At 47.3% G+C, this 19,952-nt stretch overlaps 3 protein-coding genes across 3 annotated transcripts; all 3 read right to left on the bottom strand.

Annotated features, from left to right (window-relative positions):
- Positions 1-3,238: 3,238 nt before the first annotated feature.
- Positions 3,239-7,548, bottom strand: LOC123122216 (uncharacterized). The gene is made up of 5 exons (XM_044542361.1): positions 7,113-7,548; positions 5,268-6,883; positions 4,982-5,193; positions 3,945-4,898; positions 3,239-3,864 (listed from the first exon to the last, which is right to left on the bottom strand). The coding sequence occupies exons 1-5, from the start codon at positions 7,379-7,381 to the stop codon at positions 3,427-3,429; spliced, it is 3,489 nt and encodes a 1,162-aa protein (XP_044398296.1). The 5' UTR covers positions 7,382-7,548; the 3' UTR covers positions 3,239-3,426.
- A 347-nt stretch (positions 7,549-7,895) lies between these two features.
- Positions 7,896-9,608, bottom strand: LOC123122217 (uncharacterized). Its single transcript, XM_044542362.1, has one exon. It carries the CDS (start codon positions 9,206-9,208, stop codon positions 8,189-8,191), a length of 1,020 nt encoding a protein of 339 aa, XP_044398297.1. The 5' UTR covers positions 9,209-9,608; the 3' UTR covers positions 7,896-8,188.
- Positions 9,609-15,760: 6,152 nt separating this feature from the next.
- Positions 15,761-18,910, bottom strand: LOC123122215 (cytochrome c oxidase assembly factor 5). The gene is made up of 3 exons (XM_044542360.1): positions 18,644-18,910; positions 18,336-18,440; positions 15,761-16,245 (listed from the first exon to the last, which is right to left on the bottom strand). The coding sequence occupies exons 1-3, from the start codon at positions 18,710-18,712 to the stop codon at positions 16,204-16,206; spliced, it is 216 nt and encodes a 71-aa protein (XP_044398295.1). The 5' UTR covers positions 18,713-18,910; the 3' UTR covers positions 15,761-16,203.
- Between the last annotated feature and the right edge of the window lie 1,042 nt (positions 18,911-19,952).

Raw genomic sequence — 19,952 nt, 5'->3', positions numbered from 1 at the left:
TCGGGTAGCGACGGCTGCTGTGGAACAGCCAAGCAAAAACGGAAGTATCAAATGGATTTCAGTCCAGAGTTCCTGACTTTCTTGCGTGAGGTTCAGCGCGCGTGGTGCGTCTCCTCCACGCACTCCCAGATCGAAAAATCCAAAGAACCTGCATCCGTCCAGCAGATTAATCCAAGCGGGGTACGTGCGAAGAAGCTTAGCTAATACTACGTGCTCCGTGGGCTCGACCGGTCACAGGAGAGATTGACTTGTAAATCACTCGAAGATGATGATCGAACCAACAGGCAAATTTATTAACGAAGCACCTAACCAGTTTGGCCACTACTCTCTCCCTTTCCCACCATTGCCACTCCCACGCTAAGCATCCAGTACGTACGTCGTCCTCAGCGCTTTCGGTCGCACCGTCACCTTCTTCTAGCTCTAGCTCTAGCTAAAGCTTCCTCCCTCCGGCAGCCGGGAGTAAATAGCAAAAAACTACCAGTTTACAGGATAGGGTTCCAAAAAACTATAACTTTTAATTTTTCTCAAAAACCTACCAGTCGCGTGGTTCGATGTTTCAAAAAACCCAAAACGCCCGTGACTAGCGATTTAACCCTTTTTCTGACCGTCTGGACCCCCATGTCAGGCCACCTGGCCACGCGCGCTCACGGCGCGGCCGTTGACGGCCGTTAGCCCGTGCGGTCCGGTTCGGTCGGAACCAGGGTAAATACCCCACCCTGCTCCCACTCGCTGCTCGCTCACTCCCTTGCTCGCTCTCTCCCCTGCTCCCACTCCCCTGCTCCAGTACGAGCTCGCCGCCGCTCGCCGTCTTTTGAGGTCGGTCGCCGTCGACCTCCTTGCCGCCATGCCTTCCTGGAACGACGAGGAAACGAGCTCGGAGGAGGAGTGCGAGGTCGTCAGCATGGACATGGGACTTATGGTAAGTTCTTTGCCACCTAGGGTTAGGGTTAGGTGCTAGTAGGCCGAGGCTACCGCCATGGATCTTGCTAAGTGTAGTGTTGCTGTTGTAGGATTCTTGTTCAAAAGTGAGGCTGGGGTTTGATTGTAGGATTGATGTAAGCTAGGGTTCATCTCTGTATAGTGTTAGGGTTCATGCTGAGTTGGGGATTTTTTTAGTGTTCATGTTTAATGAACCGTGCAAGTTGATTCTGGTGTTTAGTGGAGATTGAAACTAGTGTTTGTTGGTTATTTTGGTTGCAGGAGGAACCAGGCACCACTGTGGAGCCCCTTTTCTGTGGCCAACTTGAGCTTGCTCATCCCAAGTGCATTCTGCACCAAATGAGGCCTATTAAGCGTGTTGCTTTTGAAGGGCCTGTAACAGGAAGGCGTTTCTATGGCTGCCCAGTCCAGGTTAGATGCCAATAAACTTTTCTGCTATGTATGTTCACTGATGTTTGATATGATGCAGCACTTTGTTTGATATGACAGTCACATATGTATTTTTGTTACTTTGGAAACTTAATCATGGCATTGTAATAACTTATCATATCTCATTTATGTTATGCATTGTTAGAAAATATCAAGTCTATATAAGTTAATCATGGAATTGAAATAAGCTCCTAGTCCATTTGTAATAACTTATCACATTTATAAATGCAGGAAAATGGTGTGAATTGTGGTGTTGTAGAGTGGGTTGATGGGCCTTGGCCAACTGTTCTTCAGAGATGTTTGTGCAAGCTATGGGAGATGTTCCATGAGCAGAACTTTGGAAGGGTACAGGACAAGGAGAAGTTTGAGAAGGAGTTGGCCAGGCTTAAGAGTGAACATGAAAGGGAGTTGGCCAAGCTTAGGACTGAAAATGACAAGCTTTGCATTGAGTACACCAAGCTTGTTGATGATGTATCCAAGATGTTTGATTGGGAGGATTGTAGGGTGGACAAGCAGGTGTACCATAAACAAGTGGAGGAGGAAGAACTTGAGAAGAAGAAGAAGGAGCTAGAGGAGAAAGCTATGTTGGAGGTGCAGATGGAAAAGCTCAAATTGCAAAAGAGCAGAGGTGCATTTTGCAGAGCCAAACTGATATCATCAAGAACACCAGGAAGGCTATGAAGGATGTTGAAGTTGACAGAGATGTTCTTAAGAAGGAGAAGGCAAAGCTTGAGCTTGTTGTTGCTGAGCTGCTGAAAGAAGGGTATGGCAGCAAGGAGAAGTTAGAGCAAATCAAGGCCATTCTTGAGTCTTGAACTTGCTGTGATATGTTGGTGAAGTAAGTACATCCAAAGGCCTTTATATAAGGATGTGGCCTGGCATGACTGCAAGTGATTATGGGTGTACATTTTGGGGAAATGTGAAGTTTAACCTAGTGTAAGAACCTTATTTCCTATGTTGTTAAGTTGTAATGGATCACCTATGCTATTAAGTGTTGTAATGGATCTCCTATGCTATTAAGTTGTGGAAATGGATCTCTTATGCTACTAAGTTGTGGAAATGGATCTTGTATGCTATTAAGTGTTCAACTTGATCTTATATCTTTTATATGTTATTTGTTAGCCTACATATATTATTTCTGTGGGTAATTGGGCTTAGTGGCCCACTAGTCTCTGACCAAATGCAACCCTAGGCCTACTAAACCCAACCCCATCCATCTATCAATATAAACCCCTCCCCACCCCCACCCTTTCCCAGTGACTCCACCAGCCGCCACCCAAAAAAAACCCTACAGATGGATCCTGACATGGGAGATGTCACAGAGGAAGAGGGGGAGGCTGTGGAGGTTAGGACAACAGTAGCAGCACAGAGGAGGAGGAGGCGCAGGCAGAGGGCACTAGAGGTGGCCCAGGATGAGCAGCAAGAGGAGTTCAGCCGCCGACTCTCCGACAAGGTACTGGAGAAGTGCAATGATGAAGAACTAGAGCTGGTTTTCACTGGTGGCAGGGGAAGGTCATTCATGGAGATCATTAGGTGGGCAAGGATGAGGGCAGTCATGGCTCCTCATCCAGCAACTAGGGCCAAGTGGGTCCGTTTCTTCGAGCGCTATGACTGATATGTCAATCTCATCTCATCCATCTATATACCTATCTATCTATCTTTCTATGTTGGTGTTCTATGTAAGATCTGGTGTACTATGTAAGATCTACTCTATTCTATGTAATAACTGGTGTTTGATGCTACTCTGAACCAATGTATCTATGTATTAATGCTACTCTCAATGAAATTATGTAGTGGATATGAAATGTACTGACTGAATTAACTGACAGAAGATACACTGACTGAAATGTACTGACTGAATCAACACAGGAATGACTGTCTGAATGAACACACTGCATAGTAGTTATTACAAACCATGGTAGGTCAACTGACTGAATATCTCTGAAACAAAATAAAGTATAGTCATTACAGACCATAGTAGACCCAAATCCATCCATATTTGTTCACTGACACAAACAGAACCATACCAAATGAACTCAAGTTACCCAAATCCAAGAGCTAGTTACCACTTGCATAAAAATAGTCTTTCAGCCTCCCACTTGGCTTCCTGATCCTCTTTGACCCCTCCTGGACAACAGTTGAATTTGATTGCCTTGGTGCAATGAAAGTTCTTCTCTGGGCACTTGAAGATCTGGTGTTCTTAGCAGGAGAAGCTGTAGATGATCTGGTGTTCTTAGCAGGAGAAGAAGTGTTAGTAGCAGAAGAAGTTTTAGGCCTGCTCCTCTTAGCTGGTGCTCCTTGTGCAATTGCTGCTGTAATAGTTGAAGCAGCCCTTTTTCCCCTAGAAGTAGCAACTGGAGCTGGTGAAGGTGCAGAAGTTGTAGCTCTTGCTGTAGCTGGTCTTGGTTCAGGTGCAGTAGCAGCAGGTACTCTTGGAGGCCTCTGAGCATTTGTAGCCATAGAAGAACCAGCTTGAGAGTAATTTGCTCTATTTTCCTACACAATTAAGAAACATTGTAAGAAATTTAACAATGAAATGAGACTATAATCTGAAATGAAACATGGCCTCAAATGACCTGGTGCTTGTTCATCCTCATCTGAAACTTAGGCTTCAAAGGGTCACCACAATTGTTGAACCTATGACCCTGCTTCTTGCAATTGCTACATGTGACAGTACCAATTCTCGAGGTGTCCTTTTTTGCTGGCACCTCAAATACACCTTTTCTTCTGGCAGTTTGCTTTTTGCCCTTCTTTTCTTTGAACACTGGTGGAGATATGTCATCTTCAGGTGTATGAGGCCAGTGGTCAGGACCTGGAACTGGGAAAATTATATGCTTGTATGTTTCACAGTACATGGGCTTTTTGAAGAAAGCATTGACAAAGTCTTCAGGATGTAGCTTCACTTTCTGCATTGCAGCAATGGAATGACTACAAGGCATAGCTGTCATGTCCCACCTCCTACAGTCACAGGTATGGTTGTTCAAGTTAACACAATATGTGTTCTCAGAGCTACTAGTCACTTGCCAGATCCCTGGACCTGCCATGTATGCATCACAATACTTAGCCCACTTCTTGGCTTCTTCTAAAATTTCTGAGTATGTTGGTGTGATCTCCCATCTGCATGACTCTGTTTTCTCTCTGATTTTCTGAAACTTGATCATCAACTTTGTTCTTATGCCCTCTAGCATAGTCCTGATTGGCTTGTTCCTAACATCCAATATCATCCTGTTGAAAACTTCACTAAGGTTGTTAACAACCAGGTCAGTTTTGCAAACAGTATCCATTTTATATCTAGCCCATGTATGGTCTGGTATCTGTGACAACCACTGCCAAGCTTCAAAACTTTCTTTCTTCAAATTTTCCATCCCTTTTTCATGACCATTCTTAGTGAAGGAATAGGCAGCTTGATCTAAGTGTTTCTTGAGTTCCTCCCCTCTAAAACCAGCAGATTGGAAGTTGGCATATATATGTCTAAGACAAAACCTTTGTGGGGAGTCAGGGAATACATCATTGATTGCATTCAACAATCCCTGTTAATTATGATGGCTTAGAATGATGGCTAAGTATGATGGTAAGTTTAAAGTGTGGTGGTCAAGAGAAGTGGAGCACATACCTTTTGTCTGTCAGACATAATTGTGTACTTGCCAAACTTATTCCCACTCCCAATAACAGTTCTAAGCTGTGTGAGAAACCATGTCCAGCTGTCTGTTTCTTCCTTGTCAACAACACCAAATGCAATGGGGAAGATGTTGTTGTTCCCATCCCTGCCAGTAGCTGCCAATATTTGTTGTCCAGTGCTGAGCTTGATGAAGCAACCATCTAAACCTGAAAATATGATCACATTAGTTGTAAATAACATGAATGCAACCATCTTAGATATATGTGTAAGGATCATGTACCTATGAATGGCCTGCATCCATTTAGAAAGCCCTCTTTGCATGCAAAAAGGCAGTAGAACATGTAGTGAAACCTGGGGGTAGGAGCTGGATTTTCTAGGTCCTCTTTTGTTGTCACTATGCATCTACTGCCTGGATTAGTATCTAGCACACACTGGAGATAGTCCCTTAGTCTGTGATATTGGAGTTTGTGATCTCCTTGCACAACTTCAAGTGCTTGCTTCCTTGCCCTATATGCCAAGCTTTTAGGCACATGAACACCAAATGTTTTCTTTGTGTATGACAGAATTGTCTCAACACCAGCTCCAGGGTTTGATCTAATGGTATCCTCACAAACCTTGGCAACCCAATTGACTGTAACCTTGGTGCTCTCTCCACTTGCTCCACAAGTGTGATCCAAATTCATCTTCTTGATGCTGAAAGTTGACTCATTAGCTATTCTAGAGGCCACTATATAAAACTGACAACCTTGCTTTCTATCAGAGCACCAAGCAATAACCCTAGTTGGTTCATTTCTGTGATACTCAAAATTCCTAAGTGTCCTGACATGGAAATTTCTTAGTGCTTCTCTGAACTCCACAACATTTAGGAAGCACAAATGCAATGCAAACTGCTCATGTGCATCAGGGACTGATGGATCATACCACCTCCTCTCCTTCCTCTTCTTCAACCTTCTCTTCCTACCAGAAGGCAACCTTGGAACTTCTTCTTCACCACTAAGGCCAAAATCACCTGGAAAGCAGTATTCATCAGGTTCAGGCACAAAATCTTCAAACTTGATGTTTTCAGGCTCACTGTGTGAGTTGATAGTTGGGCCTGGTTTCCTGACAGGCTTAAGCTTCTTTGCTCCTTTCTCTGGTACAACTGAGGGTTCTTCATGTTCAGAAAGGATTTGGTCTTCCTCCCAAAACTCTGATGGTTCTGAGTTTGCTCCACAATAGTGCTCTGCAGTATCTTCCTCTTCCCTAGGCTTATGACTTGTCCCTGTGCCAGCCTCATCTTCACCCCTACACCAAGCCTTGTATGATATTGTCTGCCCTTTGTAATCATCCCTAAAAAACTCAAAATCTGAAGAAGATTTGTCCATCTCATCTTCATCTTCCTCATGTTCTACTTCTACATCTTCTTCTTCTTCCACAACATTTTTTCCCTTGTTCAAATTACAACTATGTTGTGTGTTAAGATAGGGCTCCTCAGGGATTTCTGGTGCCAAAGTTGCATTCTGGAGTGGATACAGGACACCTTGTTGGGAAACACTATAAACAACTTCCTCACCAACATTACTAATGGGAATCTGTTCCTCAAGCAAGTTGTGATCCATATTAACATCTGCTGGGCTTGGATCAGTAGGCTTTCTGACAGTGATGTTCAGGATCTTCTTATCAACAAATAAGTCAAGCATTTGCTCTAATGCCTCCTCACTATCCAGGACCTCCACCCCCTCCAAGCCCTTTCCCTCTTCCTTTACATAAGTCAGAAAAGCCTCCATTCCATACCCCTCCAACTTAGCCAATGCTAATATGGTCAGATAACTAATATATGAAGAAACTGAATACTTTCTCTCCATATTATCTGTTCCTTGGAAATGCAGCCTCATTTCCCAAATGTCTTCATCTAAGCTGTAGGAGATTTAATTGACAAACATTTATTTTTCAATTAACTGAAGCTTAAAACAATGATGAAATGTACTGAACATTACTAAAATGCATAAGCATGCCAACAAACAATTACACTGCTCATTCCCAATACTACACTATCTTCTAAACCTAACGAAACCTAAAACTATCATCTTCTAACCCTAATTTTAAAATCTCAACTAAAACTGTAACTGCTACTGAAATTTCTTACCTCACTCCACCAAACGCGGACGCCCACCTGTGCCCGCCATCTGGATCCGCGTGGATGGACTTGGCCACTGCCCTAGCAGCGCGGACTTCCGGATCTGAGCTCTCTCGATCCACCTGAGCCACAGGCAGTGATGGCCGCGGCGACCGCTGCGCTGGGAAGCTAGAGCTGCCTAGCCATGCCTGAACCGCTGAATGTCCACCGCCCTCCTCGCCGGTGACGCCTTGCCTCAAAAGCTCGCCGCCGACGCCATTTCGCTGCGGCGCCGCCATCGCCAACCTAGGTCAGTGTGGGGGGGGGGAGTGAGGGTGAGAGGGAGAGCGAGTGCGACCGACCGGCGGCTTTGGTTCCGACCGGACCGCATAGGCTAACGGCCGTCAACGGCCGCGCCGTGAGCGCGCGTGGCCAGGTGGCCTGACATGTGGGTCCAGACGGTCAGAAAAACGGTTAAATCGCTAGTCACGGGCGTTTTGGGTTTTTTGAAACAGCGAACCACGCGACTGTTAGGTTTTTGAGAAAAATTAAAAGTTGATATTTTTTGAAACCCTAACCTGTAAACTGATAGTTTTTTTGCTATTTACTCCGCAGCCGGCTGGTGCGCGAACCACATCATCCTCCACTACGTACTGTGCACAAGTCCATCCATCACCTATCACCATCTCCGTACCGGAAAAACCCCGCTGCTTTTCTTTACCAGAAGATAAACAATCAATCTCATCTTGGTCGATAAGTAATAAGTTACCAAACATGACAACAGCTTTTCATCTACCTTTGATGTACAATGGACGTGCGTGCAAAATCGTGTTTGTTGATTCCTCGCCGTGTAAGAAGAATGTGTTCTTTGGTGGAGAAAAGAAAAATGGCGGCCCAAACGAACGAACACCTCGATCGCAAGTTCAGAGAGACCGGGGACAAGGCGCGTACGTAAGCTTTTCGTCCTGCTCTGCTCTGGGACGTGGACACGTATGGTGGGTTTCCGTTCCGCTGGATGCCTCGCGAGAGTGCGTGGCAGGCCCCGCCGGTGACGGCGACAAGCACGAGCACGCACACCGGAGAGACCGACCGAGAGCACGCGCGCGTCACCGGCCGTCGCTGCGCGGCTTCGGGGAGAGGATCCAGTGCTGGCCGTGGGGCCGCACGGTGAGGCCCTTCACCCTGGCGAACAGCGTCACGGCGCGCCGGACGCCGCGGTCGTCGGCGGCCGTGAAGTAGTCGTGGCCGAACATGACGCCGCCGGGGCGCAGCACGGCCCACGCCAGGTTGATGTCCGCCCACGCCGAGTGGAAGTCGTGGCCCGCGTCCACCTCGATGAGGTCCGCGTACACGCCCCACCGGCACAGCGCCCCGAGCGTGGACGCCGTGGAGAAGGGCAGCGGCAGCACCGCCGCCGCGGCCTCGGGCCCCGCCGCCAGCACGTTGGCCATGAACTGCGGCAGCAGCAGCGCGTCGCCGTGCCGCTGCTGCGGGACGTCGCGGCGGAAGCGGCCGCGGAAGGCCGGCCAGCCGCGGAAGTCGTCCACGCAGAGGATGGCCGGGGACAGCGACAGGTTCCGGGCCACGGCCGCCATGTGGAGCGCCGAGGCGCCCAGGAAGGCGCCCAGCTCCACGATCACGTCGGGGCGCACCTCCTCGATGAGGTCCGCGAACACCGCCCCCGTCGACCCCCACCCGCGCGGCCGCGCCGCCGCAGGGTGGAGCAGCGCGGCCGTGTGCGCCGGCGGGAAGCTCGCGTACGGGCTCTCGCCGTCGAACAGCTTGTCAAGAAGCGTCTTCACCACGTCCTCGGCCGGCACCGGCTCCCCGCACTTGTCCCCGAACCGGAACAGGTCGTGCGGCGGCGACCGCGGGTAGCTCGCGCTCGCGCCCGCGCCCGTGCCGTTCGACCAGGCCGTGACGCCGGCCGAGGAGGCCGCGGTGAGGTGCGCGGCGTGCGGCCGTATGACGGTCTGCGACGGCTTGGGCGTGGACGGGCGGGCGGACGACGAGACGATGCCGAGCGAGTACCCGACGGAGAAGACGATGAGGAAGGCGGTGACGCGCGGGAGGTGCGGCCGGAGCCTGGCCGCCGCCGCCGGAAGCCCACGCGGCCTCATGATCATGCACGCACCTTCCTGCTGTAGGCTCGTATTCTGAACCGGGAAAATCTCAACTTTCTATTCCGTGGGAGATCAGGATCCTGGAGGTTGGTTCGGGATGTCGCACTTATAGATGGATAGATAGCGGGAGCCGAGGGGCCGTTAGCTTGACGCTGTGTGCTCCCCTTGTTTCGGGGGAAGAGAGATGAGATCAGATATGATATGCACGAACGAAACGAGAGGAGAAGATGGGGAGAAAGTTTTGATCTTTTCTGTGTGTTGGTGAGGGGTGACTGCTCTGCTCCGCTCTGCTTGGACGGGTTGGTGAGCTGTGGGTGGTGAATCTGATCACGGTTAGTTTAGGAGCATCAGGTAGTGGAGTTTCGTGCATGCGCGGGAGAATGCATGGCAGAGGCCTTTCTGTGGCAGGAAAAGAGAATGATAGTGTGGATACTCTGGCACTCACTGACTCTGCCTGGTCCCTGGAGAATCTGGTTCACCTTACTGGCCACGTCCTGCCTCAGTGAAGGTGCAACTAGCCCATCTGAATGTACTTCTTCATTAACCTCAGTACCTCACTGCCCAGCGAAGGTGCAACTTTTTTTTTTCTCTTTAGCAAAACACTTCCAAACTATTCATCAGAAGTAACAGAGATTATATTTAGATCCTTAGACTACCTAGCAATGACTATAATCACTGGAGCGGGCCAAAGACGTGCCGCCGTTATCACCCCTCCCTTACCGGAGCTGGTCAAACCTTGTTGTAGCAGACAGTCGGGTAGTCGTTGTGCTAAGGCCTGACAGGACTAGCGCACCAAAATAGCAACCGTCGCCGATGAAGAGAAGCATAGATCGAAAGGATCCAACATGTAGACATACGAAGATAGACTGGATCCATAAAGTCCACCAAAGACCAACACCGGCAGAGCCCCACGAGTTCCGCCGAAGATACAACTCCACACGCCCTTCAGTGACGCTAGATGCACCGTCGGGACGGGGCTATGGCGGTAGGACCTTATTCCATCTTTAGGTTGCCGTTGCCGCCTCACCTTCTTAAGACGGACACAAACCCTAATCAACCCAAAAGAAACACCTGAAACTGATCAGGAGCCCCCTGCCCCAAGCAAGAGTCGGAGTCTACCGTGCCTCCATGGCCCTAAGACCATGGGAGATGAGGCAGACGGACGACAACGCCAACAGGAGGCAGGAAGCCCTTGTCGACTAGGAATCATCTTTCTTGGGGAGGGTGTACACAAATTAACCACGGTACGATTGGTAAGGTGCATCTTTGGGTCACCGGTTTGTGGCGCCAGACCACAAGCCCTCTTGGGGTTAGTATTTTTGCTCAGTGTGGATCTGTTGTTGCAGTGCATCATGAATTCATATGTGACTTGGTGGCCTGACCGGTCGTGGCCTTGGGCGTGCGAGGCTACCGGTGAAAGCCGTGCTTCGGTTGTGGCCGGAGCCGTTGACGCAGCGTCTATGGGTCTTGTTACCTTGTTGGAAGCGCCTGGTGTGCAATTCTCGCCTTTGTGCCCGAGATTCTCCAGGGAAAACTCTAGAACTGGGTCTCCTGGATCGGATGGTGTAATGCTATGAGCTTTGCTAGGCGTTGTGTTCCCTCTTGGGGGCATAGCTCTGGAGACGTATCCGGTCAGAGGGACTCATGGTTCGAGGTAGTGGTCGTCGGTGGCTCGTGTGACAATATCGATGGGGATGAGCGAGGTCGAGGTCGCGACAAGGTTGTGGTAGTCAGCTCTTCGGCATGTTTGTGGCGTCATTGGGGTCTGCATACGGAGGAGCCAAAGTTGCAATGGCGAGGCCCGAGTTGTGACGATGACCTACGGTGGGTGGTCCGGCTCGTCGATCCTTCACGGCGCCAACCTTGCATATTTCTTCCCTTAGCTTGCCTTCGGACTTGGAGTTTCCTTGTCGCCGACGCTTGTGGCCGATCGTTTGGCATGGCCCAGGTCTTGTGTGTTTATCGTGGCGAGACGTCATTGATGGTTGAGTGCACTAAAATTGGAGTCGCTTGCTCGAATAAAAGTGATGATAACCTTGATATAGTTTTTTTCGTGATGTGTGCGAGTATTGTTTGTGGGCAACCGATTTTTTGTCGAAAAAGAGACCCCCTGCCTACTGGAATTGCCAAAAAAGACCCCCTCCGGATGAAATAGACAAAAAGGACCCCCTCGGCCGTGGCGGCAGGCGCGGCAAGCGACACGTGGCACCTGCCGCCACGGCTGGAGGCGGCGGACCCTGCTGCCACGCCAGGAGGCGGCCGCCCAGGTAAAACGGGAGTTCTACAGCGCCGGGAGCTGGGACGGAACGGGCCAAGCCAGGTGGGCCCTGCCGCCACTGTACGAGGCGGCCAGCGCTGCGGCTGCCGCTCCCGAGCCGACAGCTCCTACTGCACGCGGGCCGAGGCGTGGGCCAGGCCGCCACTGCAGGAGGCGGCACCACTGTAGCTGCTGCACGCGCGTGACAGCGCCCCTGTTGCAGACGGCGCTGATTCCCACGCGCGGACGACGATGATTTTCACGGGCGGGAATCTAATGCTGTGAATTTTTTATGCCCTGTGCCGACACTCAGTGGTGCTCCTCTGCACTGGTTGCTTTGGCGGGAATTACTCACTCCGTTGGCTTTTGCTTCAGCAGACTTTGGCTCCTCCGTATGACAGGGAAGCCAGGTCGGCCAGTGGTGCCCTGTTTGGGTGTATTGTTTCATTTTTTTGGAAATGATAAATCCCGAACGTTCGGATTTTAAGCATGGCAACTCGTACTTTTTTCATGACAACTTCAGTTCACGCGAGATTGGCAAAGAAGGCAATTTTCGGGCAAAAAAAATTGGGACAAAGTTGCCATGTTTTAACAACTAAAGTTGCCACCTCGCATCAACTAAAAGTGCCATGAAAGAATGTTCGGGATGGCATGCTTAAAATCCGAAAGTTCGGGATTTATGGGGGTCTTTTTTTGATTTTCCATAATTAACCAAACAATTCTCATTTTCTTAATTAAATGGATCGTGTCCTTTTTGGACTCCGGGTCAAAAATTCGCCAGTGACATGTGCAGAATATGTATGCACAGTTACACATGCATGACCAGGCATATTATGTAGAAAAAAAAATCTGGATTTCAGAGTCTCGAAGGAAGCAGGCAGTTGGTGGTCAAGTACGGCGCCCTGCTCCTCTAGAAAAAAAAACACACGGCGTCCTTCCCTTGCGGTGTGCACTCCAGTTTGCCAGTTCCTATCTGAATTTTCGTCCGAACATGGTCATCAGCATACGTGACATCACAACCATCACGTTTATCAAATTGTCAACATTAGAGAGAGCCTTACCTTGAAGCATGTGTGACTTAGGGCTCAAGCATGCGTGGCTAGTAGTCAAGCTTTACCTTCAAAGTAGTAGTGCGAGTGTCAAGGAAGGGTGACGGCAGAGTGAGCTACTAAGTCAGTGAGGGCCTGTCATGATTAAGTAGAGTTAAGTGGCTACCGGGTGTGTCGGTAGGTGGGCGCGTCGGTTCGAACCGAGCTGTCAGGCGAGCGAGCCGCGCGCACTGCTCGCTCGCTGCAGCTGCACCAGCAAGCACGGAGCTACAACGCCGGACACTCAGTGGCTGCTGAGTACTGAGTAGCAGCATAATTAGCTCCATTGATCGGGTCTCTCGTCTACCCGAGCAGCTAGCTGCCCCTCGGGTTTAAGCTCCGTTTATTCAGTACTCCCTCCGTCCCGTAATGTAAGACTTTTTTGACACTACTAGTGTCAAAAAACGTCTTACATTACGGGACGGAGGGAGTATATGCTACTCGATCCGATCACGGTTATCCACTGGTCATACTGCATTCCATCCAAAAATGTCTTTACATAGTACGTAGTACCGAATAACCACGCTTGGAGCATTTTCAGCCGCAACTTGCAAATCTGGCGCCTCAAACGCCCGCGGACGTGACTGAGCGCGTCCGCGGACACTGACCGGGCATCTCGCAAATTTTCACTTTCACAACCATGTCTCTCATTTTCTTTCTATACGTCCGGTCACATGCATGTGATTGGTGGAGATAAACAAAGAGAAAAGGTGGGCCAAATTCCAGGTGACGGATGCAGGACCATAGATCAGACACGCCCGGGCGCACCTCAAACTCATCCTATATATGAGTGCAATATAAGGAGTGCCGGACAGCCCGGACATTTAAGGATGCTATGAGGGATCCGGTTGGGTCAACTTTTTCTTTCTCTCTCCTGTTCGGTCAGTGCTCCCCGTGCCCGCCTGGTCAATATGAGGAGTCTGACTGTAGATGCTCTTAGTACCTCCAATAATTCTATATTAGAAGATATTCGTACACAATATACGGTATTCGTTTATCAAAATTAACACGTTTGCTTATTTCATCATAAAAGTTATCATATTAATTTTCACAACTAATGCATTAAATCGGCCATAGGTGCTGTTCACACAAAAGATTAGAGTGTTTGTCAACCAAAGATTTATTTGACGACCAAAATACTCATATACTACCTCTGTACCAAAATATGAGACGTTTTTGTAGGCACAACTGATACGGAGGGAGGAGATGATATTGTTTATTCGCCACTAAAAGCATGAAATAAAAAATGCCTCCATACGCATCTAATCTATATAACGCCAAGAGAGATGAGCAATGCAATGCACACAAAAATACGTATATAAGAAGAGGAAAGCATAAAGGAAGTACCAGCAGGCCTCTCAAAATGTTTTTTTTTCGAGTACTTTTATTTTTGTGGGGTACTTAAAATGGTGGTCTTGAAGAAGAACACAAGCGCTCTGGTTCTGATTGCTCTCATGGTCATTGATAGTCCTGGCCACTGTCCTCTACTCGTGCATCGCAAACAATGAGGTTATGTAACACCCGTCCGTTTCTCACTTCTTTTGTTGTTGTGAATACCGTTTCTCACTACCCGTGAAGACAACTTCATGTGCAATTTGTAGCGGTGAACTCCCCCATGAAAATAATATATATCTAATAATGCGGAAACATAAGACGGCGAATTACGGGAAATGCATGGAGCTCTCGGGTGCCACACACCCCTATATAAATATAGTATTAAAAAATACCAGGAAATTTAGAAAAGAATCTGAAATTTTGGGATATCAAGCGTGGGTGCCCATTCTACCATCACGTCTAGTTTCGTGAGGAATGGATACCTATGAAATGTAGTACTGAGGAATATTTAGGGAAAATTACTAGTTGTACAAGATTCAGTCGTCTAAATCAAAAAATCCTTAAGGATTCTAATCCTGAAAATGCCTTGAATCAAAGGATCCTATGTATAGTTATAAACCCCTAAATACTCCATCCGTCCATAATATAAGAGACACTACACTATTGTCAAAAATACTCTTATATTATGGGACAGAGGGAGTATTTGACTAGCACCAACTCATAAAAATAGTTACTAGAGTACTACACTTTTTTACGGTGAAAATATATTAGGATCCACTGAGGGGGATTAAGAGATCCCTAGGCTATCCGATCCCTTGTGACTTACACGAGGGAGATCCGCCGGTGGCTTGCGCCTCAAACGTCAGAATCCACTTTGCGGCATTGGGACGCCACGCATCGCATCGGCGCAAAAGGTCAGAGGACTCGATCGGCATCCGTCGGGATCGACGTCCGATCCGGTCTAATCATAGCTGCCTCATTAGCCTCGATCCCGAGCAGTACTGGCCAGCTCCATTTTTCCCTTCTCCCTGGGCAGGGGGCACAGGCTTCCATCACGGAAATCGGGAAGAGGAAAAATGAGAGTGCGCTACTCCCATTAGGGTGATCGCATCGATGTGATGGTGAATGGAAAAGGAACCCCCTATCTTAGGACTCACGGATCTGGCTTTCAGGTAAGAAAGGGCTTCCTCGACCACAAAAAGGAGCACCAAATGCTGTAAAAAAACCTGGAGGAAAAACTTTCTATAAAGGACAGAGAAATACAACCATATAATCGTCGTGACTTTGACTAGTCAGCATAAACGGTAGCCAAAACAAACCCAGACATGCCGACATGCGGAACTGAAAACGACTCCAGCAAAAGAGACCACCATCCTCCAAAGCAGACAGCGATGCTAAAACTTACCAGCCAGTAAATTAATCTACACTGTGGTTTCTTTGATTAGTAGGATTTCAAAACCGCCGGAATTAAAAAAAAAACATAGGATTGCAATGTCACCTTCACCTAAATTCTACGGGATTTTTGTTTGCTTGCTTGCGTCATAGAAAAAGAACAAAGGATTCTTTGCAAGTGGTTTGAGGGGACGTTAACATTCACATGGTATGTAATACTTGCAAACGAATTCTGCCAAAAAGAAACATTCCTATCAGATTCAATCCTACGAATCAACGACCAGCATAGGCCACGCGATAACGCAATACGATACTGCGACAGTCGGCATCAGTAGGCTGGGGATACTGTACAATGCAGCGAGCCATACATCACTTGGAAAATGCAACCTGCTTCCAAAGAAGGTCATTTCAACAGAGCGACGGAGAGTGGCTCCATCGTGTAAAGACGATCATGGTCTATTCTAGCAAGGGACGCACTCACTATAAGTGAAATTTCTATCTCAAGCTAGTAGCCAACTTGCTTCCCAGTTAAGAAAAGAAGCAGCTTAGCTGTCCAACATTTTACCCCGTTCTTCTTTCTGAGGAGTTTCAGAACAAAAGTAGTCAGATGGTAACATAGGGATACACCTCACATCACAGTGAAAACTACTCCATGCTTGGTGATAGTTCCGCTGTTCCATATCAGAAAATTGCAGACAAACTGCATTATGATCAAACATTTCTTTTCTCCACAAGACGATGCACCCTCTCATCGACTGAATCTACTCGTGTGCTGAGTTGGTTCTTCTATGCTATCGCGAGGGGGGGGGGGGGGGGAATACATACGATTCTATTGGAGATCAAAAGCATATATAGAACGCAAGATGTCTTGTAGTGATAATTCGGCTACAAGTTTCAGCTGGATAAGGGAGTTCACATGCACACCATCAATACCCCTTGTTCCCACGTATCCGGGCTCGCATGTCAACCTGTTGCAGCGAGTAACAAAATTAGCAATTTTCCATTTGCAAACTTGAGTAACAAAAAGGAGTACAAAAGGCCTAAACAGAACAACGATCAAATTTATAGCAAATCAAGAACCAACCAAAGGAAGTTAAGCATATGGAACAATGGAATTGATAGCCTCCTAAAAAGGAGGGATAGAGCGACAAGCATTCATATCTAATGCAATAGTAATGGGCCAAACCCGCAAAATATTCTTAAAGTAGCTGTATGTCGCATTCATAACTTATACACCAAAGGACAATGGGTTACCATAAATGTGGGGCTATTGAATACATGCTTATATCTATATATGAAGAAATGAAATGAGCTGTTAACGAGAGGTGTTACTATTATCCACAATTCACACAGAAGCTCGATATGAATCAATGATGAAAGATTTGAAGCACTATATAGAAATGGAATTTGAAAGAAAGCATCAAACTACTATGGATTAAGGAAAACAAATACATGATGCATGTATCATCTATTGACTTCATGTACTCAAGTTATCATACTACAGCCTTTTGTAGCTAAATCTGCTCCTTTAATCTACAATGATGGATATTTCAAGATGTAGCATACAGGAGTAGTTACAGAGAGATTCCAATTCTGACCACCAATCACAGATCTTAGCGCCTGTTTGGTGCGTTACCACAACATGCCACAGCTCGCCACACCCCCTGACACATAACCTTAGCTGGTGTTTGCTATAACCAGAGTTGTGGTGTGCCGCGCCTTGCTTAGGCATCACTAGTTCATTTTGGACGCCACATCATGCCAAAAGTCAGGCACTGATTTCGTTCGGCTCACCTGCGGCGCGGCCGCACCATCCGCGTGGCGTGTTCTGGTATTCAACCAAACATGCCCCTGCTCTTCTTATTGTACAAGCAAGGTGAAAGGGAAAAAAGGTTTTTTTGCCTTTAACTGTCCATAGAATTGTAATTTTTTTCCTCTCACGCGTCTTTTGTGCACAGCTTGTTCTAGGGCAAAGAAATACTAGTCTCTTATAACTTGTATAAGATGCATAGATACTACAAAAAAATATACATCAAACAAGAAAGGACCAGGTGCTACAGGCATTTCTAACTAAATCTGGTCCTTTAATCTACGATAACAGGTATTTAAAGGATATTTAGAAGATATGTGGTTTAAAGAGTAGTTACAGAGAGATTATAATTCTGACCGCGAGTCCAAGATCTACTTTTCAGACTGTACAAGCTAGGTGAAAAGGAAAAAACATTTTGATTGCTGCTTATAGTTGCAATTATTTCCTCACATTGCCTACTATCTTTTGTGAACAACCTGTTTGTCGACCTAAAATATAGTCTCTTATAAGCTGTATGATGCATAGATACTAAAACTATTGCATCAAACATGAAAAGGGCCCATTACTTAAATGATTGTACATTACAGTTCAAAGGAAGGAGCTTCTAGTGATCTAACTTTTGTAGGTATTATTAGCTTGCTCGACCCTGCATATCTGGTTAAAGAATCTCATATCTTGATTCAAAGTAAAATCAACAAAGCATACCTATCGACATGTAAAATTCGCCTTCACTCTGAAATCTTGGACATACAGAAGAGACACAAATAAAACCTAACCTATCATACGCTAGAGATATTTGCCTCGGGCATTGTTGTATCGATCTGTAGCATATGAACAGAGTAAATGGCAGTAGCGCATCCCTGGACGTTGGTTGTGATAGCATTAATACAGGCATTGTGGCAGGCCCCAAACGTGTTCAATTGGGGGTCATCGGCCAGCTATATGAACTGCACCACCAGAAGCCAGTTCATAACAAGACATCAGTTAACAAAGTTGCGCCCACAAGGGAGTGGACCAAGTACCATCTCAAGTACCTAACAAGTGCTGGACGCCAGATTCGCAATAAATCGCAGAGAAGCTCATCGCCTATAGATTCAGCAAGCTACTCACATCCACACATAATATCAATATCTAACAGCGCAACAGAACAACGATTGCAAGCAAAATCATCAAAAGGGGAAGTGATGCACAACGAAACATGGATCACAACTGGTGTGGCTGATTCACAGCGAGCAATTCGAGACATGCCTGGCCCCTTTTGCAGTTGAAGTAGGTCTCCCGCAGGCCGACGCACTCGCTGGTGATGTTGGGCGCCTTCTCCCCCGCGCACTCCTTGTACGGCCTCTTCTGAACCTGCATCAGGGAAGAGCAGATGGGTTAAGCACTGCGCCATCTCGCACAGAGCATCCGAGATCGCTTCCTGATTATTCATATAAACTGAACCACGCCAAATCGAATCGAACCAAGAGGGCGGCGGCGGCGGCGGCGGCACGGGGAGGCCCGGGGAGGAGAAAGGGGGCGAGAGAGGGTGAGAGGGAGGGGGAGCCGCGGCTGACCTTGACGCAGTCGGTCTCGCTGAGGCACTTGACGAGCTCCATGGCTAGCCCCTTGCACGACTTCGACATCTTCCTCCTCCGCCTCCGACTCTCGATCGCTCGGCTGCGGTGCGGCTTGCGGGAGGGGAAAGAGGCGAGACGGCGGCGGGTCTCTCCTCCTCCCGGCGGCCGGCGCAACAGGTCGGGTGGGAGATGGCTTTGGTTGGGCCTTCGTGGACCATTTCCCGGCCTGATTCAGTAACTGGTCTTGCACGGTCCACATAGCAGAGCTAGAATTTCTATAAAAAAAATAGCTAGAAGGGGTCATCATAAACTCGTAATCAATAATCATATGATGCTTGTAGGGGCTGTCTACGAAACTTCAGGTAGCCTTGATTTGTACTTCATTTAGTGGGAAAGACGCCAACATGTCGATGTTGACATGTGTGAAACCCGTCTAGATCGGTCTACTGCGAACTATCAGAAGGCACCCAACACCGCTCTAGATCAAACGAGATGAATGAGATATTCCACCCGGTGACATGGTGAAGGTGAACGTTGATGCATTTTAAACCTTGATAGCACGGCATTGGGAGTTATAGCCTGGAAAATCGAGGTCAATTACATCGACATGGCAAACAAGCACCAAAATTGCATAAGATTTAGCCCATGGACTAATAGAAACGGTATATTATTTGTCACTCAAGCGGGGTGTAACTGTGTGATGTTCAACCCTCTTTGCGCCAAAGTTGTCAAGATAATGAATGAAAGGCATGATCTTATCGACCTAATATTGTTATTTTTTATTTCGATAGTAGGAAAGGGTGATGTAAAAACCTCGTAGGCTATGCATTTTTTTTGCGGGGACTCTTAGGCTATGCTTGAATGCAAAGTAATTTGAAAATCGCACTCATGGGAACAAAATACCATCATAATGTATGAATATCACGTGAAGAGCAACAAAAATAAACTGAGAAGTATCATCAAAGGAAACATTTCTCGATTAGAAGATAAAGAGGTGGAGAGTAAGTATTTAAATACTAAAACCTTGGCATTAAGAATGCATGACTTGTAAGATGACTATTTCTTGGAAATAATCACAGTTTCACAAGAGTTAAAAAATTATTGACAATGTGGAGTAGAGGGGTATGCAGCACATGTTTGCTATTGAACATCTAGGCATTTATCTTATTTGAAATGATCCAACAAATAACATTGATGGTAGAAGCTATGTCACTTCAGTTTGCTTTATTATCGTTTGACATGTCGATCAACGTTGCTCGATGGAAGGCTTTGCCACCCAAAGAGATGCATCACGACTTCAAGCGAA

Source organism: Triticum aestivum, chromosome 5D (assembly GCF_018294505.1).
Source record: "Triticum aestivum cultivar Chinese Spring chromosome 5D, IWGSC CS RefSeq v2.1, whole genome shotgun sequence".
In the NCBI taxonomy this organism is placed as follows: Eukaryota; Viridiplantae; Streptophyta; class Magnoliopsida; order Poales; family Poaceae; genus Triticum; species Triticum aestivum.
This window is presented reverse-complemented; position numbering and strand designations above follow the sequence as displayed.